This window comes from Coregonus clupeaformis, chromosome 7 (genome assembly GCF_020615455.1).
Source record: "Coregonus clupeaformis isolate EN_2021a chromosome 7, ASM2061545v1, whole genome shotgun sequence".
NCBI lineage: Eukaryota > Metazoa > Chordata > Actinopteri > Salmoniformes > Salmonidae > Coregonus > Coregonus clupeaformis.
In genome coordinates, this window is record NC_059198.1 from 62,911,623 (window position 1) to 62,937,413 (window position 25,791).

A 25,791-nucleotide genomic window follows, 5' to 3' on the forward strand; every position below is an offset into this window, starting at 1 on the left:
ATAAGTTGGATGTTCCTCCAGCCTGCACCTCGCCAAATCAGGTGGAAGAGTTCTCCTCTCTACAAACCAGTCACTCTGTTCCCATATCCACCACTCTCATTGGCTAGCTCTCCTCCATTATCTCCATCCCTGATCTCACTGTGTCTCTCCACCATTATCTCCATCCCTGATCTCACTGTGTCTCTCCATTATCTCCATCCCTGATCTCACTGTGTCTCTCCACCATAATCTCCATCTCTGATCTCACTGTGTCTCTCCACCATTATCTCCATCCCTGATCTCACTGAGTCGCTCCACCATTATATCCATCCCTGATCTCACTGTCTCCCCATTATCTCCATCCCTGATCTCACTGTGTCTCTCCACCATTATCTCCATCCCTGATTTCAATGTCTCTCCACCATTATCTCCATCCCTGATTTCACTGAGTCTCTCCACCATTATATCCATCCCTGATCTCACTGTGTCTCCCCATTATCTCCATCCCTGATCTCACTGTGTCTCTCCACCATTATCTCCATCCCTGATCTCACTGTGTCTCTGCTCCTCCGTATGCAGAGATGCCGGGCCCCCCCACCAACATAGCCATCTCCAACATCGGCCCCTGCTCTGTGGCCCTGCAGTTTAAACCTGGCTACGACGGCAAGACATCCATCTCACGCTGGCAGGTCGAGGCACAGGTGAGAGACACATCCAATTTATCAATGAATCAAGCAAGCAGGCAAGCAATCAATCAATTAAACTTTAAGTGAATTTTAAAAATCTTAGTCTCTCTTTCTCTCCCTCTCTCTCTCTCTCTCTCTCTCTCTCTCTCTCTCTCGCTCGCTCTCTCTCTCTCTCTCTCTCTCTCTCTCTTCTCTCTCTCTCTCTCTCTCTCTCTCTCTCTCTTCTCTCTCTACCCCACTCTCTCTCTCTCTCTCTCTCTCTCTCTCTCTCTCTCTCTCCATCTCTCTCTCTCTCTCTCTTTATATATATATATATATATATATATATATCTCCACCCCCCTCTCTCCCTCTCCCGCTCTCCCACTCCCCCCTCAATACCCCCCATCCCTCTCTCTCTTCTTCCTCTTCTCTCTCTCTCAATCCGCCCCCTCCCTCTCTCTCTCCCTCTCTCTCTAGATTGGTATAATCGGGGAGAATGAGGAGTGGGTGATGGTCCATCAGTTGCCCAACGAGCCTGATGCCCGCTCCCTGGAGGTCCTGGACCTGAACCCCTACACCTCCTACAGGTACAGTAGAACATCACTAATACCGCTACGACAGGTACCTAACCCTACACCTCCTACAGGTAAAGTAGAACATCACTAATACAGCTACGACAGGTACCTAACCCTACACCTCCTACAGGTACAGTAGAACATCACTAATACCGCTACGACAGGTACCTAACCCTACACCTCCTACAGGTACAGTAGAACATCACTAATACAGCTACGACAGGTACCTAACCCTACACCTCCTACAGGTACAGTAGAACATCACTAATACAGCTACGACAGGTACCTAACCCTACACCTCCTACAGGTACAGTAGAACATCACTAATACCGCTACGACAGGTACCTAACCCTACACCTCCTACAGGTAAAGTAGAACATCACTAATACAGCTACGACAGGTACCTAACCCTACAACTGCTACAGGTACAGTAGAACATCACTAATACAGCTACGACAGGTACCTAACCCTACACCTGCTACAGGTACAGTAGAACAACACTAATACAGCTACGACAGGTACCTAACCCTACACCTCCTACAGGTACAGTAGAACATCACTAATACAGCTACGGCAGGTACCTAACCCTACAACTGCTACAAGTACAGTAGAACATCACTAATACAGCCAAGAGAGGTACCTAACCCTACACCTGCTACAGGTACAGTAGAACATCACTAATACAGCTACGACAGGTACCTAACCCTACACCTCCTACAGGTAAAGTAGAACATCACTAATACAGCTATGACAGGTACCTAACCCTACACCTCCTACAGGTACAGTAGAACATCACTAATACAGCCAAGAGAGGTACCTAACCCTACACCTGCTACAGGTACAGTAGAACATCACTAATACAGCTACGACAGGTACCTAACCCTACTCTACACCTGGTAAACACATAGTTATACTGGTAGTCACATACTGACCACACAAAACAACCCATCAGAGTTGGGCTCTGTTCCACGTCAAAGGGATTATTGTGGAAAACTCGATCCAAAGATTAGGCAGAGACTAATTCTATGGCATAATAGTGAATATTTTAATGCATACGAGCAGCTGCAAGGTAGATCCCTCTCTGATCGCAGTCAGGGAAGGAGCTCCCAGAGTAAATGGTTCCATGTCCCTTAATAGTGGGAGGTAATATTACTATCATATTGTTACACAACAGTTATTTATACAAGCAACAGTTCCAGAACACAATGGTCTTGTGTTATGGTGCAGACATACCAGGAGTCTATGAAAGGCATAACATCACAGTCCAACACAGAACAATATCATAACCCTTGAGAAGTTATAACAGCTCACCCCAATTATGCCACAACAGGATCAATATTAAATTCATGAGTAGAAAAGTCCATACCCTCTGAATTGACTGAATTGAAATGGGATTGGACCCCAGCCCTGATTCCTGTGTCCCCATGTTCTAAGCATTGCTTTTACCAGAACATCCTCTCAAACCCATGATGACATCCATACCTTCCTGTCTGTCCTCCCCTGTAGGTTCCGCATGCGCCAGGTGAACATAGTGGGGACCAGTCCTCCCAGCCAGCCCTCCAGGAAGATCCAGACCCTGCAGGCACCTCCAGATATCTCCCCCTACAACGTTACCCTCCGAACAGCCTCAGAGACCAGCCTCTGGCTCCGATGGGTGGTGCGTCCTGACTAGATTGTTTTCCTCATAAGGGCACAAGGGAACACAGACATTCATACACAATCTCTCTCTCTCTCTCTGTCACGCCCTGGCTCTGGGGACTCTTTCATGTTGAGCCAGGGTGTGGATTTTCTATGTGTGATTTTCTATGTTGTGTTCTAGTTCGTGTTTTCTATGTTGGCCAGGGTGGTTCCCAATCAGAGGCAGCTGATTCTCGTTGTCTCTGATTGGGAACCATACTTAGGCAGCCTGTTGGCACTAGTTATTTGTGGGATCTTGTTCTGTATAGGTTTGTGTTGGTGAACCTTTAGACTTCACGTATCGTTTTGTTGTTAGTGTAAAGTACTCATTAAAAGATGTACGCCTATCACGCTGCGCCTTGGTCTGCCTCTTACAACGATCGCGACACTCTCTCTCTCTCTGTCTCTCTGTATCTCTCTCTCTCTGTATCTCTCTCTGTGTCTCTGTCTCTCTGTATCTCTGTATCTCTCCCTCTCTCTCTCTGTATCTCTCTCTGTATCTCTGTATCTCTGTATCTCTCTCTCTCTATCTCTGGATCTCTGTCTCTCTGTCAGTCAGTCTCTGTCTCTCTGTTTCTCAGTCAGTCAGTCAGTGTCTCTCTCTCTGTCTCTCTGTCAGTCAGTCTCTCTCTCTCTGTTTCTCTGTTTCTTTATCAGTCAGTCTCTGTCTCTCTGTATCTCAGTCTCAGTCTCTCTGTCAGTCAGTCTGTCTCTCTCTGTCTCTCAGTCAGTCAGTCTCTGTCTCTCTGTATCTCAGTCAGTCAGTCAGTGTGTATCATAGCCTCTCCTCTCTCTCTCCAGCCTCTTCCAGAGTGGGAGTACAATGGGGACCAGGAGTTGGTGGGTTACCGGGTGCAGTACTCCAGAGCGCCATCTAAGGGAGGGGTCCTATCCCATGTCATCAGTGACCGGCTGGAGAGGGAGTTTACCATCGAGGACCTGGAGGAGTGGACAGAGTACGAGGTCAGGGTTCAGGCCATCAATGGCATGGGGTCTGGGCCCTGGAGCCAGCCTGTCCACGGGAGGACCAGGGAGTCTGGTAAGACTGGGGAGACACACAGTTAAACACACTTACATGTATGCTAAACACACACCTCAACACATACCTCAACACACTCCTTAACACACATTTCAACACACACCTCAACACACACCTCAACACGCACCTCAACACGCACCTCAACACGCACCTCAACATGCACCTCAACACACACCTCAACACACACACACACATACACACACACACTGGAGTCAGCCTGACCAGTGCAGAACCAGGGAGTCTAGTAAGACTGAGAAGACAGCTAACACACTCATACTGAACACACACACACACACACACACAGGCTGTATTGTAACCTCTGACCCCTGTGTAGTGCCGTCCTGTGGTCCATCCAATGTGTCAGCCTTGGCCACGACCTCCAGTAGCATCCTGGTCCGCTGGGGGGAAGTCCCTCAGACTGACCGCAACGGACTCATCCTGGGATACAAGGTCAGTGACACACACACACACACGCACACACAGCACCTAAACAGGCACCTAAACACACACACACACTATTACCCATTGTCCCCCTCTCCCAGGTTGTGTATAAGGAGAAGGGTTCAGACTCTGTCCCTCAGTACTGGGAGGTGGAGGGGAACACCAGTCACAGTGTTCAGTTGAGTGGTCTGGGGAAGTATGTCCTGTATGAGATCCAGGTCCTGGCCTTCACACGGATAGGAGACGGCAGGAGCAGCAAGCCATCCATCCTGGAGAGGACCCTGGACGATGGTGAGCATTACTCACTAACGTAATACCTTAGACCTTGGGTTCAAACCCGGGTGTCCTGCATGCCACAACACTATGTTAGGCTGTTGAGCTAAATCTGTCAATGAGGGGCACCCACAAGGAGGCTACTGGCCATGTCAAGTCTATTCTACCCCCGACTAGAACCACTGGTCCTATTATCCTCCATTCTGGAATTGTATTGATAAAGGTAAGCTCAACTAAGATCAACGTGGACACAGTACTGTTGTGGTGGTACTGTCCTCATAACCCTGACATGTTCCTCCCTCTGTCTCCACAGTCCCAGGTCCTCCAGTGGGCATCCTGTTCCCAGAGGTGAGGACCGGCTCAGTCAGGCTCATCTGGCAGCCTCCTGCCCAGCCCAACGGCATCATCCTGGGTACGTCTACTACCACAGCCCCTTTTCCTTTATACATCCATTATCCTAACAGGTAGTGGTATTCTAACTAACTGCTGTATCTAAACTACAGGGGCTCCATATCTCATGGCCCAAGCTCTGAAACCAAGACCCTATCCACATAGTGCTCTATCTAAACCACAGGGGCTCCATATCTCATGGCCCAAGCTCTGAAACCAAGACCCTATCCACATACTGTACATTACGTTGTCCCTGGTTCCTCTAAGACACTATGCAATCTATGTCCATATGTTCTTTATTGGCAATGTTTCGACCTTTAGGTCATCAACAGATCGTTTCCTATACTGAATCTTCATGTTCCTCTCTCCGACCTAGCCTATCAGATCACACACAGACGGAACTCCTCCAATAGCAACGCTGCCACTGTGGACGTGCTGAGTCCCAGTGCGCGACAGTATACAGCATCTGGACTGCAACCAGAGGCCGTCTATGTGTTCCGCCTCACCGCTCAGACACGCAAGGGCTGGGGGGAGGCTGTAGAAGCCCTGGTGGTCACTACAGAGAAGAGAGGTAGGTACTGACCCGACTGGGGAGGAAGTAGTGCAAACATAATGTATCTTTCAATTATTTACTTACAGTGAGGGAAAAAAGTATTTGATCCCCTGCTGATTTTGTAGGTTTGCCCAATGACAAAGAAATGATCAGTCTATAATTTTAATGGTAGGTTTATTTGAACAGTGAGAGACAGAATAACAACCAAAAAATCCAGAAAAACGCATGTCAAAAATGTTATAAATTGATTTGCATTTTAATGAGGGAAATAAGTATTTGACCCCCTCTCAATCAGAAAGATTTCTGGCTCCCAGGTGTCTTTTATACAGGTAACGAGCTGAGATTAGGAGCACACTCTTAAAGGGAGTGCTCCTAATCTCAGTTTGTTACCTGTATAAAAGATACCTGTCCACAGAGGCAATCAATCAATCAGATTCAAAACTCTCCACCATGGCCAAGACCAAAGAGCTCTCCAAGGATATCAGGGACAAGATTGTAGACCTACACAAGGCTGGAATGGGCTACAAGACCATCGCCAAGCAGCTTGGTGAGAAGGTGACAACAGTTGGTGCGATTATTCGCAAATGGAAGAAACACAAAATAACTGTCAATCTCCCTCGGCCTGGGGCTCCATGCAAGATCTCACCTCGTGGAGTTGCAATGATCATGAGAACGGTGAGGAATCAGCCCAGAACTACACGGGAGGATCTTGTCAATGATCTCAAGGCAGCTGGGACCATAGTCACCAAGAAAACAATTGGTAACACACGACGCCGTGAAGGACTGAAATCCTGCAGCGCCCGCAAGGTCCCCCTGCTCAAGAAAGTACATATACAGGGTCGTCTGAAGTTTGCCAATGAACATCTGAATGATTCAGAAGAGAACTGGGTGAAAGTGTTGTGGTCAGATGAGACCAAAATCGAGCTCTTTGGCATCAACTCAACTCGCCGTGTTTGTATGAGGAATGCTGCCTATGACCCCAAGAACACATCCCCACCGTCAAACATGGAGGTGGAAACATTATGCTTTGGGGGTGTTTTTCTGCTAAGGGGACAGGACAACTCAAAGGGACGATGGACGGGGCCATGTACCGTCAAATCTTGGGTGAGAACCTCCTTCCCTCAGCCAGGGCATTAAAAATGGGTCGTGGATGGCCCAAAACACACGGCCAAGGCAACAAAGGAGTGGCTCAAGAAGAAGCACATTAAGGTCCTGGAGTGGCCTAGCCAGTCTCCAGACCTTAATCCCATAGAAAATCTGTGGAGGGAGCTGAAGGTTCGAGTTGCCAAACGTCAGCCTCGAAACCTTAATGACTTGGAGAAGATCTGCAAAGAGGAGTAGAACAAAACCCCTCCTGAGATGTGTGCAAATCTGGTGGCCAACTACAAGAAACGTCAGACCTCTGTGATTGCCAACAAGGGTTTTGCCACCAAGTACTAAGTCATGTTTTGCAGAGGGGTCAAATACTTATTTCCCTCATTAAAATGCAAATCAATTTATAACATTTTTGACATGCGTTCTTCTGGATTTTTTTGTTGTTATTCTGTCTCTCACTGTTCAAATAAACCTACCATTAAAATTATAGACTGATCATTTCTTTGTCAGTGGGCAAACGTACAAAATCAGCAGGGGATCAAATACTTTTTTCCCTCACTGTATTTGTATTTATTATTTGACCTATTATTTATGTATTCATGTATTTCATTATTCATGTATTTATTTATTTATTTGTATTTTTGCATCTATTTATTTACATCTATTTATTAATTTATTCATTCATTTACTTATTTATTACAGTCATTGCTGTTATGTATGAGAGTGGTGATTGACAGTGTGTGTTAACCCCACCCCCTCAGCGCGGCCCCAGCCAGCCAGCCGTCCCACAGTGCCCCAGGAGGACGTGCAGGCGCGCAGCGTGATGTTGTCATGGGAACCAGGTAGCGACGGCTTGGCACCTGTCCGTTACTACACAGTGCAGTACAGAGAGCTACCAGACAGTAACTGGACTGTCCACTCTGCATCGGTCAACCACGAGGCAAGCTCCTACATAGTGGACAGGTACAGTACACACCCTTCATAGTGCACTACCTAGTACCCTCCATAGCACCCTGCCTAGCACCATACCTAGTACCCTATCTAGTGCAGGTGAAAGGGCAGAGAGACCTTATTCACATTAAAGGAAGCAATGCTGATGAATGTGGTATGTAGGGTTATAAATATGTTTATGTAGGTAGCCTTTAAACAAAGTGTTACCACACTATCTAGTACCTGTCTAGGATAACTCTAGGTTCAAGACATAAGTGAACTGACAGGGGACATTGTCTCTCCTGCCAGCCTCAAGCCGTTCACCTCGTACCGGTTCAGAGTGAAAGCCACCAACGACATCGGGGACAGTGAGTACAGCCAGGAGAGTGAGGCTACCACCACCCTACAGGACGGTAAGGACATCATGTAAATGTGACTGACTGACTCCGTATCCCTGCAAACCCGGCTTCCAAAACGTTTTTTAAAAATCTACTTTGAGAGTTTGCTTAACTCTGTCTGTAGTAGCAGATGGACATGGTTTTCAAATGTGGGACTATTCCGTTGGTTTCATTGAGCCAAGCAAGCTGTCAACTACTTGAACCCAGGTTCATGTTGATTCAATGCTGTTTTTGCTGGGTTATCCCTGTGAGGCCTGTGTAGTCACACCACTGTACTGGGAGACAGACAGTCCTCCTCACTAGGCAGCCATTGCTGTCTCTCTGATTGGTTGACTGTACACACCATACTTCAGCAGTGACAGCTGTGAGAGGAGCTACTCTGTGTTGTGTTCCAAAGTATTAGGATGTGTTGTCAACATGGCTTGTTGTAAAACAGAAGTACACTGTCCACTGCTGATGACCTCATACTGAGAGAATCACACTGCTTGTGCTTTGTTGACACAATAGTCCTACTGTGTGTGTGTGTGTTGTGTCTGGTGTGTGTGTGTCGTGTCTTGTGTGTGTGTGTGTGTGTGTGCGTGCAAGTGTTTATACAGTCCAGCAGTTCAATGATACCCCTATATCTGTCTCCACACAGCCCCAGACAAAGCTCCCACAATCCTCTCTGTTACACCCCACACCACCACATCGGTGCTGGTCCGATGGGAGGTAAGCAGTAGATTTTTAAGGTGCAGTTTCCTCCCTTCTAGAGAGTTTCCTTGCCACTGTGTTGCTTTTTAGTCTCTGGTGGTCTAGGCTGGGTTACTGTAAAACACTTTGTTGATGTAGAACTGTGGATGTAAAAAGGGCTTTATAAATAAATGTGATTGATTGATCCCCTCTCCAGCCGCCTGCTGAGGAGCAGATAAACGGGGTACTGCTGGGGTTCAGGGTACGTTACCGGGAGTTACAATATGACCGCCTCCGTAGCTTCACCGTACGAACCATCAACAGCCCCGCCTCCAACTGGGCCGAGCTCACCGGTGAGTTGACCTGTGATCTCTGTTTGTTTACTTAACCTTTTCCTCAGCTGTTAGCCTCTGGGTGACTGTGGGTCTACTCTATTCACACGTTACACTGATGACCTAACATCAGACTCCTTCCTCCCCTCTGTCTCCTCCCCCTCTCTCTGCCTCTTTATGGTGGTTGCCCTAACTCCCTATGTTCTGTCCTCCCTCCTCCCTCACCCCTCACCCCTCCTCCCTCCCTGTACCCTATCCTCCCTTCCACCTCCTCCCCCTGGTCCGTCACCATCTAGCCCCCTACAGTGTGAGGAACCTGAGCGAGTCCTCTCTCACCCGGTACGAGCTCGATAGTAAGTACTCTGTGTCACAGGAGGCTGGGGGCACCTTAACTGGGGAGGAGGGGCTCGTGGTAATGGCTGGAGCGGAATCATTGGAATTGTAGCAAATACATCAGGCACATGGTTTCCATGTGTTTGGTGCCATTCCATTTGCTCCTTTCCGTCCCTTTATGATGAGCCGTCCTTCCCCCAGCAGCCTCCTGTCTCTCTCTCTGTCTGCCTGACAATCATCTGTTTGTGTAAACGTATGTTTATGTCTGTGTGTGTTTGCCAACATCCCACATCTCTGCCCTTCCTCATTTGTCTTAATATTTTACCATCCTGTCATGGTGTTGTTTTACCTCTTCCTCATCAGGTGTGTCCTGACCTCTGACCTCTTCACTTTATCTCTCATCTTTTCCTTCAGCTCATAACGTTGTATCACCAGCTCCGCTGCTATTGGATGGTCCTCCCAGGCCATTTGTGGATAACTCTTTCTGTGTTTCTCCTCCCACAGATTTGAGTAAACACAAGCGTTATGAGATCCGTCTGAGTGTGTACAACGCCGTGGGGGAGGGGCCTACCAGCACGCCACAGGAAGTGTTTGTGGGAGAGGCAGGTGAGAAGCGATGATGAGATCAACTTTATTGTCCCCAGTGGTTCCACTGTCCTGGAAAACTAACCCAAGCCTAGCTCAACTGTTTAAAAGTATTTGACATATGAATTGGACCTGGTCTGACCAATATCACTGTCAGTATTGAATGTTTACCCTCCACTCCACTCCAGTCCCAACAGCCCCACCCCAAACTGTGACCATCCAATCATCAACAGCAACCCAGCTGGATGTCACATGGGACCCGCCCCCTCTAGACGCTCAGAATGGAGACATACAGGGGTACAAGGTGAAGATCACTCTATCTGGGCTATCACTTAACTTGAACCACTTCTAACATGTGGGTCTGCAGTATACCATACTGTAGAACATGTGGGCCTGCAGTATACCGTACTGTAGAACATGTGGGCCTGCAGTATACCGTACTGTAGAACATGTGGGTCTGCAGTATACTGTACTGTAGAACATGTGGGTCTGCAGTATACCGTACTGTAGAACATGTGGGTCTGCAGTATACCGCACTGTAGAACATGTGGGCCTGCAGTATACCGTACTGTAGAACATGTGGGTCTGCAGTATACCGTACTGTTGAACATGTGGGCCTGCAGTATACCGTACTGTAGAACATGTGGGTCTGCAGTATACCGTACTGTAGAACATGTGGGTCTGCAGTATACCGTACTGTAGAACATGTGGGCCTGCAGTATACCGTACTGTAGAACATGTGGGTCTGCAGTATACCGTACTGTAGAACATGTGGGTCTGCAGTATACCGTACTGTAGAACATGTGGGCCTGCAGTATACCGTACTGTAGAACATGTGGGTCTGCAGTATACCGTACTGTAGAACATGTGGGTCTGCAGTATACCGTACTGTAGAACATGTGGGTCTGCAGTATACCGTACTGTAGAACATGTGGGCCTGCAGTATACCGTACTGTAGAACATGTGGGTCTGCAGTATACCGTACTGTAGAACATGTGGGCCTGCAGTATACCGTACTGTAGAACATGTGGGTTTGCAGTATACCGTACTGTAGAACATGTGGGTCTGCAGTATACCGTACTGTAGAACATGTGGGTCTGCAGTATACCGTACTGTAGAACATGTGGGTCTGCAGTATACCGTACTGTAGAACATGTGGGTCTGCAGTATACTGTACTGTAGAACATGTGGGTCTGCAGTATACCGTACTGTAGAACATGTGGGTCTGTAGAACATGTGGGTCTGCAGTATACCATACTGTAGAACATTTGGGTCTGCAGTATACCATACTGTAGAACATGTGGGCCTGCAGTATACCAACACTCACACAATACACACACACACACACACACACACACACACACACATACAACACACACACAACACACATACAACACTCACACAACACTCACACAATACACACACAATACACAGACACACAACACACAACACGCACAACACAACACACAACACACACAACACACTAAGCCATAGATGAAGTAAGTGAAACAACTGTGTGAAAGTGAGTATAACCTTTGACCCTTCGTCATGTATTCTAGATCTATCTGAATGTGAATATAACCTCTGACCCTTCATCATCATGTATTCTAGATATATCTGAATGTGAATATAACCTCTGACCTTTCATCATGTATTCTAGATCTATCTGAATGTGAATATAACCTCTGACCCTTCATCATGTATTCTAGATCTGTCTGAATGTGAATATAACCTCTAACCTTTCATCATGTATTCTAGATCTGTCTGAATGTGAATATAACATCTGACCCTTCATCATGTATTCTAGATCTATCTGAATGTGAATATAACCTCTGACCCTTCATCATGTATTCTAGATATATCTGAATGTGAATATAACCTCTGACCTTTCATCATGTATTCTAGATCTATCTGAATGTAAATATAACCTCTGACGTTTCATCATGTATTCTAGATCTACTTCTGGGAGTTCCATCTGAAGAATGAGACAGAGAGGCTGCGTACCATGTTCCTCCCAGAGCTAGGGGTCAAGATTAAGAACCTGACTGGCTACACCACATACATGATCAGTGTAGCAGCCTTCAACGCAGCAGGGGACGGGCCCCGGAGTCCCCCGACCAGGGGCCGAACTCAACAGGCCGGTAGGGGCCATGCACGCACGCATGCACACACACACAGACACACATACACACACACACACACAAAAACACACCACCTACAGTATATGTGGCATCCTTTAATCGCCCACCAGAGGGCGCTCTCAACAAGCAGGTGAGCGCTGAGCCAGAGAGACTTGGTTAGAGTCAGTCAGTAGTACAGTACAGAATTACAGTTAGAGTAGGAAGCTGGCCAACAGCACTGCATCACATCTACTACTGTATCTGTGCTACCCACCACCATTTTGTCTCCCTCTTCTTCTGTCTCTTCCTATCTCTCTCTCTCCCACTCACTGTTCCAATGTTCTCAAGTGTCAGTTTGAAGGATATTCTCAGGACCCAGTGTCCAGTCACAATAGCTCACCGCAGGAGAAACGGATGAGAGCTGTCAGCTCTGACTCAGTGGTTCTCAGTAGTACGCACTACATATTCTGTAACTATCTGTACTGTATCTGTGCTACTCCCGTCCGTCTGAATCTCTGTCTCTCTCTCTGTCTCTCTCTCTGTCTCTCTGTCTCTCTCTCTGTCTCTCTGTCTCTCTGTCTCTCTGTCCTCAAGTCCCAGTTTAGTTTGAAGGATATTCTCAGGACCCTGAGCCCACTCCAGTCACAATATCTCACCGTAGGAGAAACGGATGAGAGCTGTCAGCTTGAGTCACTGGTATTCAGCACCAGGGACACATACTGCACACTACAGACTGTGTAACTGTCAATGTTGTCCCCCTCCCTTATAGGAAATAGGACATATACACTGCTTTCAGAAAGTATTCAGACCCCTTATTTTTTTCCACATTTTCTTATGTTACAACCTTATTCTAAAATGGATTAAATAAAAAAATGTCCTCATCAATCTACACACAATACCCCATAATGACAATGCGTAAAAAGGTTTTTAGAAATGTTTGCAAATGTATTAAAAATAAAAAACAGAAATACCGTATTTACATAAGTATTCAGACCCTTTGCTATGAGACTCAAAATGTAGCTCAGGTGCGTCCTGTTTCCATTGATCATCCTTGAAATGTTTCTACAACTTGATTGGAGTCCACCTGTGGTAAATTCAATTGATTGGACATGATTTGGAAAGGCACACACCTGTCTATATAAGGTCCCACAGTTAACAGTGCATGTCAGAGCAGAAACCAAGCCATGAGGTCAAAGGAATTGTCCGTAGAGCTCCGAGACAGGTTTGTGTCGAGGCACAGATCTGAGGAAGGGTACCAAAACATGTCTGCAGCATTGAAGGTCCCCAAGAACACTGTGCCCTCCATCATTCTTAAATGTAAGAAGTTTGGAACCACCAAGACTCTTCCTAGAGCTGGCCGCCCGGCCAAACTGAGCAATCGGGGGAGAAGGGCCATCGTCAGGGAGGTGACCAAGAACCCGATGGTCACTCTGACAGAGCTCCAGAGTTCTTCTGTGGAGATGGGAGAACCTTCTAGAAGGACAACCATCTCTGCCACACTCCACCAATCAGGCCTTTATGGTAGAGTGGCCAGACGGAAGCCGCTCTTGAGTAAAAGGCACATGACAGCCCGCTTGGAGTTTGCCAATAGGCACCTAAAGGACTCAGACCATGAGAAACAAGATTCTCTGGTCTGATGAAACCAAGATTGAACTCTATGGCCTGAATGCCAAGCATCACGTCTGGAGGAAACCTAGCACCATCCCTACGGTGAAGCATGGTGGTGGCAGCATCATGCTGTGGGGATGTTTTTCAGCGGCAGGGACTGGGAGACTAGTCAGGATCGAGGGAAAGATGATCGGAGCAAAGTACCGAGAGATCCTGGATGACAACCTGCTCCAGAGTGCTCAGGACCTCAGACTGGGGCAAAGGTTCACCTTCCAACAGGAAGGACACAGCCAAGACAACGCAGGAGTGGCTTCGGGACAAGTCTCTGAATGCCCTTGAGTGGTCCAGCCAGAGCCCGGACTTGAACCCGATCTAACATCTCTGGATAGATCTGAAGATGGCTGTGCAGCAACGCTCCCCATCCAACCTGACAGAGTTTGAGAGGATCTGCAGAGAAGAATGGGAGAAACTCCCAAATACTGGTGTGCCAAGCTTGTAGCGTCATACCCAACAAGACTTGAGGCTATAATCGCTGCCAAGGTGCTTCAACAAAGTACTGAGTAAAGGGTCTGAATACTTATGTACATTTGATATTTCAGTAGTTTTTTTTTTAAATAAATGTGAAGAAAATTGAATATTTTCCCAGTATTTGACAAATGTTTCTTCCTGAGAATAAATTGCTTTTCTCCCGGGTAACCTGGTATTTCCCACCAAAACCGGAAATGTATTCAAAAGCATTATAAACATATAAATAGGCCTATGTCTGTATTTGATTAGAGCTTTGATCGAACATTCAAGCCTGATGCAACCTGAACCTGATTAAATACATTTTATGAGCCCTACATTAAAGACATTTAATGAGCCCAAGCCCAAAAAAGGCCAAATGATTGTGCCGTTATCCAATACATACTGTATATGATATAGGCTACTGCACATTACGCATGACAGAAAAACATAAAAGCCCATAGATGTAGCTAGCTATATGCTCTCTTGGGTAAATAAATGAAACTGGCTCCAGTAGGCTAATCTTTTTGAGTGTGAACTGTATTACTGTACTGTATTGTATTATACTGTATTATATGGACTGGAATTACGCGCTTCGTTCAAACCATGATAAAGCAGGGAGAGAACATGTGATTCTGGTTCAGCGGCCTACAAAGTTACAAGGATAGGCTAGCGAATGTGAATTATATTTTTCATAATATTTCCCCTAATGTTATTAGCCTACCTCCTCTTTCTCTCTCTATTGTTGCTTCATTCCTTCCTCACTTTCAACAGTTAAATGAAATACGTTTTGTTGTCCTGATCTTCATCATTCTAATGACATGATTGAATAATATACAGTAGGACTAGAATGAGATGCAAGAAGGCTTTCACTTCTCTTCATGAAGATTGAATGGTTATGGGTCTGAATAAATAACTGCTATAACCTACCGCCATCGGGCGTTCACTCTTCTTTCTACATTACCCGTGAGTTCTATTGGCTGCTGTATTTAACATTAAGCAAACAATAGCTTGCGTCCCTCTTTGCATAGTCTATTGGTATAAGAAATGCAACAACAAAAAAAGAAGTCCAGCAAGCTATTCTAGTCTAGCTTTTCCTGCATGAGACTCCAAGAGCTAAGGAGCCTTTTTACAGAGAGAGGCCAGTGGAGCACAAGTGTGTGCGAATTGCGCAAGAGACAGAGGCTATAAGTTAGAAGCTTATTATGCATAACCCATCATTCATTAGCTAAATATAAGGCTAAATGTATTACCTTAAAGACGTAGGCTAGGACATCTATATATAGACCTATATACAGTATCAATCTAGAACTGTATTATCTATTTTGGATGCAATTTGAATGGAATTGGTTGAGCGAGAAAGACTGTGAGAGAGTGCACTGATTTAAAGCAACTATATAGGAGGGTTTTAAAACTGCAGCTGCAGTAAAAATACAAGGTGACCCCTGAAAGCCAGATGGAGATGTGTAAATGATATTACTGTAGCATAGGCTATGCTGCAGCAAATGTAGGTCTACCTGTCACAAGAAAAAAAAGTTACCATGATGAGATGATAGGTCTACATACTGAGATGGGCTGTCGGTCCCCACCCTGAGCGTTGATTTTTCATTGTGCAGTGACCAGAGAGAAGGCTGTAGAGAATCCAGATTTAGACATCGCATATAATTTAACAGTTCCATTTCACGTCATGCTGTTCATATAAATAATGTATTATAATTTACCAGTTTCTCGCAGTTATTTATCCCGGGAAAAGGGATTGGTTTTGGGTGGTAAATCTCTGTAAATCTCTGTAACCGGGTTCCCGCCATTCAACCCTAGTACTGTAGAGTGAGGGGGACACATGAGGATGGGGTTGTTCTGACCCAGGCCCAGCCACACTACTAACATACACAAAGAGGCCTGTGTTCATTCAGTCATCCCCCTGTAGCCAAACACACACACACACTAAAACCTCCTCTGTGGTTTCTAGTGGGGAAACAGTTTACAGAATTCATTTCTCTGGTGTTTCCCACAGCCAGCCTGGCCCGGTCTCTTGAAGGACTGTGACATTGCAGAGAGAGGCAGAGGGGATGAAGTACTGAGGAGTTAAAACACAGAGAGACTACAGAATATTCTGGCTCCCCGCTCCTCTCTGCTCTGCAAGGCTCTGGAGTTAAAACACAAAGAGACTGCAGAATATTCCTCTCTGCTCTGCAGGGTAACTGGGAGAGCAGCCAACCCAAACTTTGGTCCATTTTATGCAGAATTGTAGCAAAGTCCCTGACATTAAACTCAGCCCTGGTTGTTTCTGGCCAAACACAATTCTCACAGGACTTCTGGAAGGTCATGGGATGAATGGATGATTGTATCTGTCCCAGTCCCCAAGAATAATACTACTATTGCTTCAGTATAATGACTTTGATGAATGAAGCAGACTATCTGGATATGGCCTAAACTCAATCATATAGCGGCTTTCCAGATAAGGCTTTCAGCAGTGTGTTTGATTTGTACAGCAGCATATCCCGGATGGAGGGAGTTGACACGTGATCTAGGACCTGAAAGGACCATGGTGTGACAGCCTAAGTGTCCTTCCCTAACCATGGCTCTCTTTCTCTCTCTCTCTCTCCCTCTCCTCTCCCTCTCTCTCTCTCTCCCTCTCCTCTCCCTCTCTCTTTTTCTCTCTCTCTCCCTCTCCTCTCCATCTCTCTTTCTCTCTCTCTCCCTCTCCTCTCCCTCTCTCTTTTTCTCTCTCTCTCCCTCTCCTCCCCCTCTCCTGTCTCTCTCTCTCTCTCTCTCTCTCTCTCTCTCTCTCTCTCTCTCTCTCTCTCTCTCTCTCTCTCTCTCTCTCTCCCTCTCCTCTCCCTCTCCTGTCTATCTCCCCCCTCTCTCCTCCCTCTCTTCCCTCTCCCTCCTCCTCTCCAGCCCCCAGTAGACCCAGCTTCATCCACTTCAGTGAACTGACCACTACGTCAGTCAACATGTCCTGGGGAGAGCCACACCAGGCCAACGGCATCATCGAGGGCTACCGCCTGGTCTACGAGCCCTGCACACCTGTCGATGGTGAGACACACACACTTGTGTGTTGATAGTGAGAAAACACACACATACATGAACGCATGCGCACACGCACACACACACAGGCGCATTGATGATGAGAAACACATGCACACACACATACACACACACACATGCACACACACACACACACAGGCTCATTGATGATGAGAAACACACACACACACGCATACACACACACACACACACACACACACACACAGGATCATTGATGATGAGAAACACACGCACGCACACACGCACACACACACACACACACACACATAGGCTCATTGATGATGAGAAACACACACACACACACTCACACATACCCATGGATGGTGAGAACCTCTGGAGCCTGGAAGGCTGGAAGGCTGGAAGGCTGTTAGTTACTTTGTTATGCCTTTAAACTACCTAGATAGCTAGATAGCTTACTTTCAGTCAGTGAGATGATTTACACTCATAGGCTAGCATCAGCGACGCCATGGCCTTAGATTGGTGTCCTAATCTGTTACAGCTGGGTAGGTCCAGGCCGGCCCTGTGGCCACATGCAGTCAGCTTGTTTACAACTTCCTCTCTCTCTCCTTGAGAGAAAACACAGTTAATAGCTGGTCTGTGCGGTTGGGCCTCCAGATTCCTTAGTAATTAGGAGCAGACAGGGGTGGTTGTATGGGAATGTGAGGTGGAGGACATCTGAATGGGAATGGGAGGTAGACCTCTGTGGTCCCAGGCCTGTTGGCCACTAATGACTTCTATCTGGCCCCTAGATCAGGCAGCCATGTGGGAGAGAAAGTGGCACAGCTGGGTCTGGGATGGTGGAGGAACATGTCTCTCTATCTGGAGGGTTGCAGTGATAGGGCACATCTGTTTATTGGGGACACTCACGCTCATTTACCATGCACTGTCAGTAGGGAGGTGGAAAGGTGCTTCCATACACTGTCAATAGGGAGGTGGAAAGGTGCTTCCATACACTGTCAGTAGGGAGGTTGTGTGTCCATGTGTTAGTGTGTTTTTGTGCTTCCTTGCGTGCGTGTGAAGGGCTGCTTGTCTGTCCATGTATACTGGTGTGTAGCCTATATATATGTGTGTAGTGTATGTTGTGTAGCTTCTAGCCTCCAGTATCTCCAGCCTTAGTGTTGTCTCTGTACAGACTCCTCTCCGTCTCCTCTCCACTCCACTCCAGGTGTTAGTAAGATAGTCACAGTGGACGTGAAGGGCAGCACCCCCCTGTGGATGAAGATTAAGGACCTGGCTGACGGGGTGACCTATAACTTCAGGATCCGGGCCAAGACACTCACCTACGGGCCGGAGGTGGAGGCTAACATCACTACCGGACCAGGAGAAGGTATGTAACCGAGTATCTCTGGTCCAGCTAACATCATTACCGGACCAGGAGAAGGTATGTAACAGAGTATCTCTGGTCCAGCTAACATCATTACTGGACCAGGAGAAGGTATGTAACAGAGTATCTCTGGTCCAGCTAACATCATTACTGGACCAGGAGAAGGTATGTAACAGAGTATCTCTGGTCCAGCTAACATCATTACCGGACCAGGAGAAGGTATGTAACATAGTATATCTGGTCCAGCTAACATCAAAACGGACCAAGAGAAGGTAGGCCTGGCTGGTCATGAAATATAGTCTAGTCCCTGGGTCGTGTTCAGTAGGGAACACTGTAACGATATGTTTTGCAACCAAAAACGAAGATCTGTGTTCTTATTGGACAAGTTCTGCTAGTACCTCCCTGTTTAAAAAAGTGTATAAAAGTTTTCTCCCTACTGAACATAACCCTGGCTTAGTCAGTGCTCTGTTTGCCCTATTACCTTTTCTAGGTGGAATTACAGTATGTACATATCCTGTCCTGCTCCCCTCCTCTCACCTCCCCTCCCCTGCAGGAGCCCCAGGCCCTCCAGGTGAACCCTTCATCTCCCGGTACGGCACAGCCCTCACCCTACACTGGACCAGTGGAGACCCAGGCCGAGCTCCCATCACACGCTACGTCATCGAGGCCAGGCCCTCTGGTGAGTCCATGTGACATTAGACCTTAGACTTAGAGCTTGCCTGGTACAATGGAACCAATGGAATAGTGCAAAAGTGCAAACCCTGCCCATCTGGTACTCCAGGCAGGCTCAATCAAACACTCAATGAATTCCTGCTCCCCTCTAGATGAAGGACTGTGGGATATCCTCATCAAAGACATTCCAAAGGAAGTGACATCATACACGCTGAACCTGGACATGCTGAGAGAAGGGGTTACTTATGACTTCCGGGTCATTGGGGTCAACGGCTACGGCTACGGCTCCCCCAGTGCTCCTTCACCCTCTATCTCTGGTTAGTTACGCTTGCTGTTACAGTTATAATAAATATGGATGCCTTTCCAAGACCTGGATTGAGCCTATTCCAGGACTAAAAACTATTATTTTTCTATTTCACCTACTTTTTAACTCTGTACTTGGCTTCATCTTGGTCCAGGAAACTAGCCCATACTGTACAGGTTTAGTTAGTGACTTGTTCCTCCTCTTGGTACTGACGTCCGCTATCTTTATTATTATTATTATATATTTATTTCACCTTTATTTAACCAGGTAAGCCAGGTGAGAACAAGTTCTCATTTACAACTGCGACCTGGTCAAGATAAAGCAAAGCAGTGCGATAAAAACAACAACAACACAGAGTTACATATGGAATAAACAAAACGTACAGTCAATAACACAATAGAAAATCTATATACAGTGTGTGCAAATGTAGTTCGTTATGGAGGTAAGGCAATAAATAGGCCATAGTGCAAAATAATTACAATGTAGTATTAACACTGGAGTGATAGATGTGCAGAAGATGATGTGCAAATAGAGATACTGGGGTGCAAATTAGCAAAATAAATAACAATGTAAATAACAATATGGGGATGAGGTAGTTGGGTGGGCTAATTACAGATGGGCTGTGTACAGGTGCAGTGATCGGTAAGCTGCTCTGACAACTGATGCTTAAAGATAGTGAGGGAGATAAGTGTCTCCAGCTTCAGAGATTTTTGCAGTTCGTTCCAGTCATTTGCAGCAGAGAACTGGAAGGAATGGCGGCCAAAGGAGGTGTTGGCTTTGGGGATGACCAGTGAGATATACCTGCTGGAACGCATACTACGGGTGGGTGTTGCTATTGTGACCAATGAGCTAAGATAAGGCGGGGATTTGCCTAGAAGTGATTTATAGATGACCTGGAGCCAGTGGGTTTGGCGACGAATATGTAGTGAGGGCCAGCCAACGAGAGTGTACAGGTCACAATGGTGGGTAGTATATGGGGCTGGAAGGAGAGTTTACGGTATAACCAGACACCTAGGTATTTGTGGTTGTCCACATATTCTAAATCAGACCCGCCGAGAGTAGTGATTCTAGTCGGGCATGCGGGTGCAAGCAGCGTTCGATTGAAGAGCATGCATTTAGTTTTACTAGCGTTTAAGAGCAGTTGGAGGCCATGGAAGGAGTGTTGTATGGCATTGAAGCTCGTTTGGAGGTTTGTTAACACAGTGTCCAATGAAGGGCCAGATGTATACAAAATGGTGTCGTCTGCGTAGAGGTGGATCTGAGAGTCACCAGCAGCAAGAGCGACATCATTGATATACACAGAGAATAGAGTCGGCCCGAGAATTGAATCTAGCTCACTTGTCTCTCTCATCTCCAGCCCAGAAAGTGTCTCCCTTCTATGAAGAGTGGTGGTTCCTGGTGGTCATCGCTCTGGTGGGCCTAATCTTCATCCTCCTCCTCGTCTTCATCCTTATCATCAGGGGCCAGAGTAAGAAGTACACCAAGAATGCTGACTCAGGTAGACAACACAGAGAACTGCTCCATGTACAACTATCGGGTGGTCCTCTGTAGCTCAGCTGGTAGAGCACGGTGCTTGCGTTCGATCCCCGGGACCACCCATATACAAAAAATGTATGCACGCATGACACTAAGTCGCTTTGGATAAAAGCGTCTACTAAATGGCATATTATATTATTATTATCCTCTCTGATATGTGTTTCTTTCAACTTTTTATTCCATTCCCAACATTCCATTCCCAAGTTATTAATACTTTTGGGGGGCGGTTTCCCGGACGCCAATTAAGACTAGTCCTGGACAAAAAATGATGCTTTGATGGAGATTCTCCATTGAGCTATCTTTTCAGTCCGGGACTAGGCTTAATCTGTGTCTGAGAAGTTGGCCCGTAAAGAGAATGGCTCAGATCTATCAGTCGTGAATGGAACATCTGAAAACTATGTATACAATTATAAAAACACTCCCTGGTTCCCCTCCCCTCATCTGCATGACCATTGTAATATGAGACCAAGCTAAAAGCACAATCAAATTCAATTATAGGGTGGCAGGTAGCTTAGTGGGTAAGAGCGTTGTGCCAGTAACCGAAAGGTCGCTGGTTCTAATCCCCGGGCCGACTAGGTGAAAAATCTGTCGATGTGCCCTTAAGCAAGGCACTTAACCCTAAATGCTCCTGTAAGTCGCTCTGGATAAGAGCGTCTGCTAAATGACTAAAATGTAAATGTAATAGCCCATTTAACAGTAACAGTTGTCACAAAGTACCTTAAGCATAGGTAGACTGGAGAATGAGAGACAAGAAGTCATTATTGTCCCATGTTTAGAAATAATGTGGATCGATCTGCCAGTGTAAGTGTCCAGGGTTTGTTCTAATGTTTAAGCCAATACTCATTCAGTCAGTACACTGTGTGGGACTCTTGTCCCTTACCCCACTGTGCCAGACTGTCGCTCTGCTGAGTCATCCCAGGTGACATCACTGTTGGCTGCCACTACCCCTCCTCTGCATCTTTGTTGTGGGAGCACTGATGGCCAATTTCAACAACTTTTAAATGATGCTGAGTAAAATAATCACTTGGTAACACTGTGTTTATACTGTGTATGAGGGTATGTATTTGGGCATGTGGTTCAGTAAAAACATGGTTTTGTTTGATCAGGGCCTGGGACCCCAGTAGGATCTCTCACACTAAAGATTTTAGAGGGAGACTGTTGATTAACCTCAGTGCTAAATCATTGATGGTGTTGATGTGAGCCATGACCAGCCTTTCAAAAGCATTTCACAGCTACCGATTTGAGTGCTCCGGGGCGATAGTCATGTAGGCAGGTTACCTTGGCGTTCTTGGGCACAGGGACTATGGTGGTCTAATTGAAACATGTAGGTATTACAGACTGGGTCAGGGAGAGGTTGAACATGTCAGTGAAGACACTTGCCAGTTGGTTTGCGCATGCTCTGAATGTGTGTCTGAGGTAATCCATCTGGCCCCGCGGCCTTGTGAACATTAACCTGTTTAAAGGTCTTACTCACATCGGCTACGGAGAGCGTGATCATACAGTCGTCCGGAACAGCTGGTGCTCTCATGCATGGTTCAGTGTTGCTTGCCTCGAAGCGAGCATAGAAGGCACTTAGCTTGTGTGTGTGCCCCTGCCCCTACAATGGACTAACCTTCTACCAGTGTCATCTTACCCCCACCTAGGGAGCCACAGTAACAGCACCTCCCTGCCCCTGTCCCATGGGGAGATGGTCAGGCTGGACGAGGGCCGTTTCCCCGCCCTGGAACTCAACAACAGACGCCTGTCAGTCAAGAACTCCTTCTGCCGCAAGAACGGCATCTACACACGGTCAGTAACACACATACACACGCACATGCACGCAAACACTCACACACCCACACCCACACACAGACTAGCACGCACACACACACACACAGAGTCAGTTCACACACACATAAACACACAGATGATTTCTGCATGACGTCTATTTGTTGTTGTATTTGACTGTCTTCTAAAGCTCTAATAGTTCTAAAGCTCTAATAGTTCTAAAGCATTATGATGTTTCACAGTAAACCATCTATTCTGAGGGGTCAGGGCTGAGATTAAACCATCTATTCTGAGGGGTCAGGGCTGAGATTAAACCATCTATTCTGAGGGGTCAGGGCTGAGATTAAACCATCTATTCTGAGGGGTCAGGGCTGAGATTAAACCATCTATTCTGAGGGGTCATGGCTGAGATGAAACCATCTATTCTGAGGGGTCATGGCTGAGATTTAACCATCTATTCTGAGGGGTCAGGGCTGAGATGAAACCATCTATTCTGAGGGGTCAGGGCTGAGATTAAACCATCTATTCTGAGGGGTCAGGGCTGAGATTAAACCATCTATTCTGAGGGGTCAGGGCTGAGATTAAACCATCTATTCTGAGGGGTCAGGGCTGAGATTAAACCATCTATTCTGAGGGGTCATGGCTAAGATTAAACCATCTCATTCTGAGGGGTCATGGCTGAGATTAAACCATATATTCTGAGGGGTCATGGCTGAGATTAAACCATCTCATTCTGAGGGGTCATGGCTGAGATTAAACCATCTATTCTGAGGGGTCAGGGCTGAGATTAAACCATCTATTCTGAGGGGTCAGGGCTGAGATTAAACCATCTATTCTGAGGGGTCAGGGCTGAGATTAAACCATCTATTCTGAGGGGTCAGGGCTGAGATTAAACCATCTATTCTGAGGGGTCATGGCTGAGATGAAACCATCTATTCTGAGGGGTCAGGGCTGAGATGAAACCATCTATTCTGAGGGGTCAGGGCTGAGATTAAACCATCTATTCTGAGGGGTCAGGGCTGAGATTAAACCATCTATTCTGAGGGGTCAGGGCTGAGATTAAACCATCTATTCTGAGGGGTCAGGGCTGAGATTAAACCATCTATTCTGAGGGGTCATGGCTGAGATGAAACCATCTATTCTGAGGGGTCATGGCTGAGATTTAACCATCTATTCTGAGGGGTCAGGGCTGAGATGAAACCATCTATTCTGAGGGGTCATGGCTGAGATGAAACCATCTATTCTGAGGGGTCATGGCTGAGATGAAACCATCTCATTCTGAGGGGTCATGGCTGAGATTAAACCATCTATTCTGAGGGGTCATGGCTGAGATTAAACTATATATTCTGAGGGGTCATGGCTAAGATTAAACCATCTCATTCTGAGGGGTCATGGCTGAGATTAAACCATATATTCTGAGGGGTCATGGCTGAGATTAAACCATCTCATTCTGAGGGGTCATGGCTGAGATTTAACCATCTATTCTGAGAGGTCATGGCTGAGATTAAACTATCTATTCTGAGGGGTCATGGCTGAGATTAAACCATCTATTCTGAGGGGTCATGGCTGAGATTAAACCCTCTATTCTGAGGGGTCATGGCTGAGATTAAACCATATATTCTGAGGGGTCATGGCTGAGATTAAACCATTTCATTCTGAGGGGTCATGGCTGAGATTAAACCATCTCATTCGGAGGGGTCATGGCTGAGATTAAACCATCTCATTCTGAGGGGTCATGGCTGAGATTAAACCATCTCATTCTGAGGGTTCATGGCTGAGATTAAACCATCTCATTCTGAGGGGTCATGGCTGAGATTAAACCATCTCATTCTGAGGGGTCATGGCTGAGATTAAACCATATCATTCTGAGGGGTCATGGCTGAGATTAAAGCTCACATTCTGAGGGGTCACGGCTGAGATTAAAACTCACATGCTCAATGCATATGATGCTTATTGATTAGGAAGAAGATTATTCAGGAGATCAACTGCAGTTCAAACATTCCTATTTATCTTCAGACAATAACAACCACAGGATGGATGGAGTGATGGATTAGCTGTGCTACAGTCTGATGAACCAATGATACACACAGCATCAGCTCCATCAATGATACATACAGCATCAGCTCCATCAATGATACATACAGCATCAGCTCCATCAATGATACATACAGCATCAGCTCCATCAATGATACATACAGCATCAGCTCCATCAATGATACATACAGCATCAGCTCCATCATGGGTTCTGTTCTCTTCTGCTTTCTCTCTCTGATATGTGTGGAAGGACTGAGGTGTCTGTATTGAAGCACAGGCAGGGAGAGAGGTGGGGAGGGAGGAGAGGGGGGTAAGGCTGGATGAGAGGAGGGGGAGGAAGGAGAGGGGGTAAGGCAGGAGGAGGGGAGGAGGGAGAGGGGGGTAAGGGAGGAAGAGAGGAGGAGAGGAGGGGAGGGGGAGGTAGTTAGGAGAGGGGGGTAAGGCTGGTGGAGTTGAGGGGAGATGAGGGGAGGGGAGGGGGAGGAAGGAGAGGGGGGTAAGGCTGGAGGAGAGGAGGGGGAGGAAGGAGAGGGGGTAAGGCTGGAGGAGAGGAGGGGAGGAAGGAGAGGGGGGTAAGGGAGGAGGAGAGGAGGGGGAGGAAGGAGAGGGGGGTAAGGCTGGAGGAGAGGAAGGGAGGAGGGAGAGGGGGGTAAGGCTGGAGGAGAGGAGGAGAGGAGGGGAGGGGGAGGTAGGTAGGAGAGGGGGTAAGGCTGGAGGAGATGAAGGGAGGGGGAGGAAGGAGAGGGGGTAAGGCTGGAGGAGAGGAGGGAGAGGAGGGAGAGGGGGGTAAGGCAGGAGGAGAGGAGGAGAGGAGGGGAAGGAGGGAGAGGGGGGTAAGGGAGACTGATCACAGGACACAAACCCTTTAAAGATTATCCTCATGGAAGACTTCTCTCTCTGTTGATTAGGTCTGAACTAAATGAATACACAGATAGA

At 46.8% G+C, this 25,791-nt stretch overlaps 1 protein-coding gene across 1 annotated transcript in view; it reads left to right on the forward strand.

Moving 5' to 3' along the window:
- The window catches only part of LOC121555373 (protein sidekick-2-like), a 327,039-nt gene that overhangs the window by 286,979 nt on the left and 14,269 nt on the right, over positions 1 to 25,791 (forward strand). The window contains exons 22-43 of the mRNA XM_041869204.2: positions 559 to 680; positions 1,123 to 1,232; positions 2,727 to 2,877; positions 3,699 to 3,936; positions 4,271 to 4,386; positions 4,479 to 4,668; positions 4,964 to 5,062; positions 5,417 to 5,611; positions 7,450 to 7,651; positions 7,928 to 8,031; positions 8,654 to 8,724; positions 8,903 to 9,038; positions 9,314 to 9,370; positions 9,855 to 9,956; positions 10,124 to 10,239; positions 11,890 to 12,076; positions 17,069 to 17,206; positions 18,384 to 18,545; positions 19,096 to 19,221; positions 19,367 to 19,531; positions 20,876 to 21,016; positions 22,698 to 22,842. Coding sequence (XP_041725138.2) covers positions 559 to 680; positions 1,123 to 1,232; positions 2,727 to 2,877; positions 3,699 to 3,936; positions 4,271 to 4,386; positions 4,479 to 4,668; positions 4,964 to 5,062; positions 5,417 to 5,611; positions 7,450 to 7,651; positions 7,928 to 8,031; positions 8,654 to 8,724; positions 8,903 to 9,038; positions 9,314 to 9,370; positions 9,855 to 9,956; positions 10,124 to 10,239; positions 11,890 to 12,076; positions 17,069 to 17,206; positions 18,384 to 18,545; positions 19,096 to 19,221; positions 19,367 to 19,531; positions 20,876 to 21,016; positions 22,698 to 22,842 — 3,073 coding nt within the window. The remainder of the gene's footprint in view (positions 1 to 558; positions 681 to 1,122; positions 1,233 to 2,726; positions 2,878 to 3,698; positions 3,937 to 4,270; positions 4,387 to 4,478; positions 4,669 to 4,963; positions 5,063 to 5,416; positions 5,612 to 7,449; positions 7,652 to 7,927; positions 8,032 to 8,653; positions 8,725 to 8,902; positions 9,039 to 9,313; positions 9,371 to 9,854; positions 9,957 to 10,123; positions 10,240 to 11,889; positions 12,077 to 17,068; positions 17,207 to 18,383; positions 18,546 to 19,095; positions 19,222 to 19,366; positions 19,532 to 20,875; positions 21,017 to 22,697; positions 22,843 to 25,791) is intronic.